Source organism: Quercus lobata, chromosome 7, assembly GCF_001633185.2.
Source record: "Quercus lobata isolate SW786 chromosome 7, ValleyOak3.0 Primary Assembly, whole genome shotgun sequence".
In the NCBI taxonomy this organism is placed as follows: domain Eukaryota; kingdom Viridiplantae; phylum Streptophyta; class Magnoliopsida; order Fagales; family Fagaceae; genus Quercus; species Quercus lobata.
In genome coordinates, this window is record NC_044910.1 from 48,723,926 (window position 1) to 48,733,113 (window position 9,188).

Sequence of the window (9,188 nt, forward strand, 5' to 3'; positions counted from 1 at the left end):
ACCCGAAGATTCTATTAATTACAATCACTTCTAGTCTTTGTCATTTTCAAGCTGGCAGCAAGGAGTTACTAAAAACAATGAAATTTCGAATCCTTGAGATACTTGCGAAAGGTTTAGGAATACATCTTTTGATACACACTTTGCAATAATTTGCTTGGATGTTAATACAAAAAATTTAGAATCCATGTATAAGTGATGTGATCTAATTATCAATTGATACCAAACAAGTGATAAACATTTGGGGGGCGAGATCTCAGGTTCTACACCCCACGACAATAAAACCAACTTTTTGGGATAGATGATCGGGTACAACGTGCAACTTTTAGATCCATTAAGTGAGTTGGGCTCCACCACCTAAAGTTAAAAGAATAAACTATCCCTCCTCCATCTTCGTAAAGCATTAATTCTTATACCAAACCCAAAGATTATATCAATTACAATTACTCCTAGTCTTTGGCTTTTTCAAGCTGGTAGCAAGGAGTTACTTAAAAAAAATGAAATTTTGAAACCTTGAGATACTTGCAAAAGGTCTAGGAATACATCTATTAATACACACTTTACTATAACTTGCTTGGGTGTCAATGCAAAAAGTTTAGGATCCATATATAAGTGATGTAATCTAATTATCAATTGACACCAAACAACTGATAAACTGTGTGACAAATGGTGTGTCTAAAAAAAAAACTTGGGATACTTGCCCTTCTTCTATGCCGTTAGCTCATTCATTTTTCCCTTTCTCTCTTCTATTTTGCTTCCTCCTTTCCTAATATGTTAGGCTATATTGGTCCTTCCGTAGGCTAGTGCTAGAACATGGGTCCAACTGATTTGGGTGGCCCAAAAGGCTTTCTTGAGTGGAGCTTTCTTGAGTGGAGCTTTTACTTTGTCTAGTAGTCAAATAATCTTGGGCTTCAACAGACAGAAGCCATGTGCTTCAAAACTTGCTCCATGTAGTAAGAAGGTTTAGATTTTTAACACAACTTAAAAAACTATTTTATCTATTTTAGTAACATATTTTACAATACACTCTACGTCAAAGTTTCTATTTTTCACATTACCTAAAAACTATTCATTTATTTTTATTCATTTCTCTCTCTCTCTCTCTCTCTATGGATTCTCTTCTTCTCTTTTTGTTTAAACCAAACCCACAAGTCCACAACCCCTCCTCCACAAACCCACAAAGAACCACCACCATGCTCTGGCCATCCTCCCACAAACCCACACTCACCACCCCCACAACCCTACCTCCACAAACTCACAACCAACCACCACCACGCTTTGGCCAACCACCACGCTTTGGCCATCCTCCACAAACCCACAGTCCCACACTCACCACCTCCACAAACCCATGCTCCAACCATCCTCTCTTGGCAGCCCTTGCGCTGGCCATCATCTATTTAGCTTCCTTTCTTTTGATTTTGCTTAGAACCAAACTTTATTTCTTTTGATTTTTCTTAGACCAGTGGCAGCTTCAGGAATTTTGTTTAGGGGGGTCATTAAAAAATTTTAATAAAAAAAAACTTGAATATATTGAATTATCGACAAATAAAATTAATACATGAAGTTTTATAATTTTCTTCTACAAGTTTTCAAATTTTAAATTGTTATATGATAGTTCATTATGAGTATCTATGCCCAATGTGGGTAGCTATGACTATGAGGCTATGACTATTTTATTTTGTTAAATCTATCTAACATTTTTATTTTTATGCAGTTGTTATTATCTATTTGTTATTGTTTTTATAAAATATTTTAAATTAAATGACTAAACTAAACTCATTAGCTTTGTATTAATTATTGAGGCACACAACCACACTCATTCATATATAAACTTATACACTTTGCGTCTACTTAACTAGCCAAATGCTTGGATAATCACTAACTTTACAATTTTTTTCTTAAATTTTACTAACTTTATTAAAAAAAAGAAGTTATTATAACATGATAACAATATACACATGTGTACACATGTAACAAATCATCTCTATTTCCTAATTATTAAATTATATAAATTTATATTATATTTATATTGTACACACAAATGTCCACACACATCATAATTCACACAAATAGTATTATAACAAAAAGTAATACACACTATCAATATTAGATACACTCACACACATGATATAAATTTATAAAAAAGAGTGATACTTACAATTCACAAACACTTACTCTTTACTCTTAGAGTAAGAAATACTTGTAATAAGGGTGTGCAAAATTTAAGTTAGGGTGTGTAAAAATATTTTTAAAAATAAATTAAAGTATTAAACTAACAAAAATAAATAAATATTTTATATATATAAATTTTTTTTTTTTTGTGGAAGTCAGGGGGTTCATTTGAACCCCTGAATATAGAATAGCGCCACCCCTGTCTTAGACCCAAACCTAAAATCTCAAAGTTTTTTCTCTTGGGATGAAAGAAGAAAGTGAAAGAAAGCCAAAGGCCGGTGAAAAAAGAAAAGTGAAAGAAGAAAAGAGAGAAGAAAGTGAGACCGGTGAGAGAAAAAGAGAAAAGAAATGAGAGAGAATAGTGAGAGAGAAGTATTAAAAAATGTTTTTTTATGTTTACCTTCATGCTATATTGAGGTGTTATTGATAACAGTTGGAGCATGAAGGTAAAATATAGCTGAATATTTTAGCTACAATAACTTTATTGTAGGGCCTTTTTTTGTGTGGTTGAGATGCTAAAATAACTTTTGAGTTATTTTAGCATCTTTATTGTGAGTGCTCTTAGCTCATTCATTTTTTCCTTCTCTCTTCTGTTTTGCTTTCTCCTCTCTTAATGTGTTAGGCTATATTGGTCCTTCCCTTGGCTAGTGCTAGAACATGGGTCCATCTGATTTGGATGGCTCAAAGGGCTTCTTGAGTGGAGCTTTTACTTCGTTTCGTAGTCGAGTAATCTTGGGCTTTAACAGACAGAAGTCATGTGCTTCCAAATTTGATCCATGTAGTAAGGAGGTTTTGGTTTTTAGACCCAATTTGTGGGGCAAGAGTTGATGGGCTTGTAAGCTCATCTCGCGTAGTATAAGCTTTTCATACCAATAATACTCATGGGCATCAAGCCCAATTCATGTGATGTGGAAGTTTGGGTTTTTGGGCCCAATTCATGAAGCAAGAAAGAATGGACTCTCAAGCCCAATCCACGAAATAATGAGCTCGAGTCTAATTCTTTAGGAACGTGAAGGTTGTCGGGCAAAAGCCCAACCTATGTAGGCCCTTAAAATAATCATTTTTGGGTTCTTTCTCTCGTCTTGAATAAACTGTGCCCATTTTAATTTCCTTTTGTTGACTTGGCATAATTTTCCCATTGAGGCCATGCGTGTGGCACATTTAAAAAAAAAAAAAAAAAAAAAAAAAAAAAAAAAAGAACAAGTTACAAAGCCTACAATTAAATTGACACCTCATATTATTGAGTTGTTAATTATGAGTTTTTTTAATTAGTCCGTAGGGATATATTCTTCCCTATGGACCAAGAAAAAAAAAAGTCCATAGGGATATATTGTAGGGTTTGTATATTCAGGTGATATGCTTCTTAAAAATTGACGGACCATCTTCTTGCATCAATGATGCTAAAGGGTGGGGACTCAACGATAGGTCCGGTTAGCCTAAAGTATTACAGAATGATAATATTGTTGTCTATCATTTTTTGTTTTGTTATTGTCGTCTATCATATTGATAAGCTTAACATGTATTTCATACACCTGTAATCTATCTAATATATAAATCTTACCCTCGTGAATCGTAATCCTGGAAAATAAAATGATTAAACATGTCATTTTCCTTCTACTTATAATGCATCGAATCCGCTATAGATTTGGTGTATATTTCATAAACATCAATTGGTATTAGTTATTAATCTCTTTCGTTGAATAATTATCAAATTATACAGGGTCTTTATATATTAAATGGGGCACACGATTAACACGACACTGCAAACTTCCATTTGTTATTGTTAGGTCATCCATGATGGCTTTGAGATATGTGAACTCGCGTGAAGTGTTATAAATAATAATAATAATGGCTTTCTTGTTCTTGTAGAATAAGTAAATAAAATACAGTATATAATTAAGTTTCAATTTCTAGTAGCCAAGGTTAAAATAAAAGCGGCCACCAAAAAAAAAAAAAAAAAAGTCAAAAATAAAAGCACTCTTGGTCCTTAAACTGTAGCTAATAACTGATTTTAGCGTGACCAAAAATATTCTTTTAAATGAAGGCATTCGTGCTTGGATGGCGGCTCAAGATCAGCCTCATGCCGACTAATTCTACCATAGAGGCCAACGATAGACAATAACTCTCCCCCGAACACAGCTTACAACTTTCATCGTACTGTGCTCTCCAAAGAGCAACTCTTCTCAAAATCTCAAAAAAGGATGCTGAGTTGGAATCCCATTCTAACTAAGGATTCTTGTGGTTCCGGAGGATCCAGCTACAGGAGAACCAGGAACGGAAAGCCCCCCCCCCCATTTCCTCGCGGCTCTTTGGTTTTAAGAATGCTGGTTTTAAGAATGAGTGATTGTCCTTCTCCGACCCTTACTGCCCAACCTTAGAACGGACAGCTAATGCGTTCCACTTATTGAACAGGGTTCGATGGTCGGTCCGCGACCCCTGGATGCCGAAGGCGTCTAGTTCCTTAAATGACTATTATATGTAGAACTAAAAAAGTGGTCACTTTAATTAAATTGAATGAATGTTTTTTTGTGGTTTGTACAAGACCTATGTGAAGGTGTGTAACAACGAGTTTAATTGAAATTTAAAGCGATTGCATTAGTCCTTTAAATGATTGTTATATGTTGAGAACTAAAAGTAGTCACTTTAATTAATTTGAATGAATGGTTTTTGCGATTTGTACAAGACTTATATGAAGGCGTGTAACAATGAGTTTAATGTGGTAAAAGATTATGAAAGAACTCCACAACTTAGACTTTGAATTAATAGGCTTGTTACCAAGAAAATACAAATTTCTTCTATCAGACCGTACAACATATAAGAAAAAAATGCTTGAACAAAGTTTAGTTACAAAACTAATTGTAACTTAAGGTCATAATCTTACTCAATAAAATAAACATTACTACATATTTTGAAAATCTAACCGTTGAATTGCACATTCTTTATACTCTTAATACACATGTCAAATTTTATGTCAATTAGATATTATATAGTATATGATATATAAGCTTATATTTTATGCATAATTTTAAATTATAAAAACTTGCAATTTAAACAATTTTTTGATGACATAGTTATTGATTTTTAATTTTCTAGAAATTTTGCAAATATGGAGGATATAAGAAGAAAATGTAATCCAAATGGTAGATTTATCAAAATTCACCTCCAATAAAAAGATATTGACTAAGGTTGTAACTTTAAGTTATAACCAATTTAAGGTTACAACCAATTTTGTAACTAAACTTTGTCCAAAAGGCTCTATAACGATATTAAACAAAAAAAAATAAAATTTGATTGATATATCATGCTAAATTTTAAGGGTCTTCAGCACAAGCTTTATCAAAGCCCAATAGAGAACCTCAAACAACCAATCTTAAGAATATCTAAGAGAAGATTAATTCTTTCAGAAATGGGATTTCGTAAGTTTTCTTTGTTGTTGTAAAGATGAATTAGAGATTCTTGAACTTGATAGATGCGAGTTGGAACTTGGAAAGACCTTATTGGCGTCAGGTAATATGAAGCACTAAATAATTTTTTTTTTTAAACGACAAATAAAAAAGAGGCTTTCTTGTCCATGAATTTTTTAATATTATTATCTCGTCCCTGAAGTTTATTTTATTTGTTTGGAGTTGGTAACTTGGTCTCATAATTTTTTTTCCTTTTATTGTATTGAAATGGTTTTCCATGGAAATTTTGTTGATTTGCCACTGAGTTGTGTTTAGGCTTGAGAATTTTTGTTAGATTGCGACCCAAGAGTGATTGCAATGTTAATTATGACTTTTGACTTAACTGACAAAGATGTCCAATAAAATAGGAACACTTATTTTGAGCTAAAAGAAAATGACAATTTTCGGAATTAATAATTAATCAGAACGAAAAAACTACATCATCTGCACAATGAGATTAGGCATGGGGATGCTAAGATCCCCAAGACACGATTGCTTTGTCACATTGACAATAATATATAAATTAAGCTGTCACAGAAGTCTCCACTGCAACCTTGCCTGAATAAGCAACTTCTGATTTTATGTCAGCTTCCAAGAGTTCGGGTATTGCTTCCCTAATGTTGTGAATGCTTTCTAATGCATAATCTGCACCTTTAACTCTCTGAGAAGTGCCAACCTGCATTTTCGAGTAGGCACAGTAGGATACATGTTAATGTTGTGAGATTTTATTGTGTCCCAAGACTTTCAATTTCTCATGAAGCATATTTATAGTACAAAATTTCTAATGACTTACCAAGACGGTGTGAAGGCCCAAACATTTTCCAGCTTGTATGTTGCGGACACTATCCTCAAAGAACAACTGAAAGAGCAAGAATATAGATGATAAAAGATATGTTAGTAAAACTTTAACACACAGAAAATTAAAGGATGATACTAAAATTCTAAAAGAAGATGATAATCTTACAGTTCTCTGGGGGTTTATATTGGCTATTTTGAGAGCCTGTTCTATGGCGTCTATTGATGGTTTGCAGACAATGGGTGTCTTTGGTAATGCCAAACTGGGGTTTGGCTGAGCAAAATGCCCAATGATGTCAAATATTTTAGAGCTACTAATAGTATTGGTATTGGTAGAAGTAGTAGTAGTGCTTAGTCCCACAAACTCAATGTCATCTTCATCATCAGAAACAGTGCTCTTGTGAATGGGATTAAGGGTCTCAAAGCAGATAATCCCTTCAAAACAGTCTTCTAATCCAAGCTTGTTAAGTACTTTGACTGCATGAACCTTGTCTGCATTTGTGAAGATCTATTTGAAAAAGGAAAAAGAAAAAGAAAGATCATAAGAAATAAGAAGACAGTCACACCTCTGGCCTTTACTAGGCACTATGATACCATTTGGTAATAAATTACTTACAACTTTCCGGTAAGGCAGGCTCAGCAAAAGACTTCTCATAACTGGATCAGGTTTTAAATTCTCATAGGGTAATCTCCCATGAACAAAACTGTAAGACATGAAAATGAAAGGTCAATAAAAGTTCAATACCAATACAACAAGAGGCGTACAGGATACAAAAAGGAGTAAAAAAATTCCTACCCATGGTATTCATCATAGTCAAAGTCATAGCCAATTGCCTGCAAGAGACCACAATACATAATTTCTCACTTTTCATTTCACCAAACAAAAAAATTGACAAAGAAAAGCCACGAAAGGTCAAAGGTTCCCAACAAAATAAAAAGAGAAAAAAATCAAAATCATACCCTAAGACCAGCCATTGTTGTTCCATAGTTCTTATATAATAGGTTACCCAAGTCAAAGATTTTGCTCCTGTCTATGCCAAGCTTTTCAACCATATAATCTACAGCAAAGGAATTATCCATAAACAGATTAGAAATGCAGAATTGAAAGTATAAGAGAGAAATCTGAGGCATAAGTAGTTCATAACTACCATATAGACTTACCTTCTATATTCTTGCGGCATGATGTTGCAAGACCAGAACTAAGGGGATAAAGAGTATCATCCAAATCTGCAAGTACAAACAAACAATTAGTTACAATCATTACCTGAGGAAATTCAGATTAGCACACAAAATGTTTTGAATAAGAAGGGCTACCAAACAGAAGGCAGTCATATTTTGGCCTCTGAGTCTGCCTGAATTCCATTTTGCTCAGCAACCCTTGAATAGAGAACACAAACGAGTGAACACTAAGCTCCAAGACAACTTAAATCCAGCAAAGTTTATATGCACATTCATTTTGAGTCTCAAACGACAAATTTTCATGGCTTCTAAATAATTGAGGCCCCTATTGACTCAGATTACCACCGTAGGAAATTATAAAAAAGGGTATCTATTAAGGATAAGGCTTAGTTAAGTTTCTGGATGGACAATCCACAACCACTTACTACAATATGAATCAAAAACAGGTGGACCAGTTCTCTTTATTGGGCTAAAACACCTTAGCAAGTAACTGAAAGCTCAAAAGTTTCCATTTTTATACAACTTGCTGGCAATAACTATTACCTCCTCAGACAAAGACAAAGGCATAAAGGCATCGTTAGAGATCTTTAAACAAAGTTCATGTGATTTAGCAAACCTTTTCCAGAGTGTGTTATAACTTTAAGCATCAAATACAACTCATTAGACACAAACTTCAGGCCGAACTAAAAAGGAATTATATTAAAATAGAAATGGATTATCACTTAATCAACAAGAGCTTTTACGAAACATAGGTATCAATGAAAGGGCCACAATATCACTTTTTAAAGCTCAACATAATATAACCATTAAAACAATAACAAACATTGATTACACGAATCAAAACCAGGTTTATTGTGAACCAATTCAAAACTGTAGTTTAATTTGTAACAAAAATGAACCTTGGCCTTATGATTTCAGCCATGACCCGACATTTAAAAAAGTCGAAAATGTTAGAATCGGAACAATAAAACAACAACAGAGACACCGAACCTTTAATCAAATGTAAACATGAAAACCTGAGAAAGAAGAAGAAAACACGTCCTACATACCCATCCATTGCTAAAGGAATCAAAGAATGCAAAAGCCAAAAGCCAAAACCAAATAACATAAGCAATACTCCTCAAAACTCCAATGACGACCCAGAACACAAAAAAATGAAAAAAAAAAACTGAAATGCTAGAGAACTAAAGACTAAAGTGCAAGAATTGGACTTACCAAATTCGAAATGAGCAATGAAAGAAACAGAGGAATTGCAAAGAGAATGTGAAAGATTGAAGAAGTGGGGGAGGAAGAAGTGAAAGAAAGGTTGGCTTAAATAGGCGTAAACCGTTGGGGCTCTATGATTTGAAAACTAATTAAACATTTATTTATTTATTTAAGTAGTTGTAATAAACACGTTTCATTTACTCAGGGACAATTATTTAAAGATAGGGATTAGGGACTGCTTAGAAGGAACAAGGAAGGTAACAGGAAGGCCACGGAACGTTTCGACTTTCGAACGTTAAAAAAAGCCGTGTAGGATTCTACTTTTAATTGTTTCTTTTGTCCATAAAACTCCCATTTTTTGCTCTAAAATTCTACTACTGGTCGGAATTTTTGCCA

The 9,188-nt window shown here is 33.7% G+C and overlaps 1 protein-coding gene across 1 annotated transcript; it reads right to left on the reverse strand.

Annotated features, from left to right (window-relative positions):
- Positions 1-5,967: 5,967 nt before the first annotated feature.
- Positions 5,968-8,918, reverse strand: LOC115954063 (suppressor of disruption of TFIIS). The gene is made up of 9 exons (XM_031071918.1): positions 8,802-8,918; positions 7,722-7,784; positions 7,569-7,634; positions 7,368-7,465; positions 7,204-7,241; positions 7,024-7,111; positions 6,577-6,915; positions 6,406-6,471; positions 5,968-6,288 (listed from the first exon to the last, which is right to left on the reverse strand). Exons 2-9 carry the CDS (start codon positions 7,768-7,770, stop codon positions 6,136-6,138), a joined length of 897 nt encoding a protein of 298 aa, XP_030927778.1. The 5' UTR covers positions 7,771-7,784; positions 8,802-8,918; the 3' UTR covers positions 5,968-6,135.
- Positions 8,919-9,188: the final 270 nt, after the last annotated feature.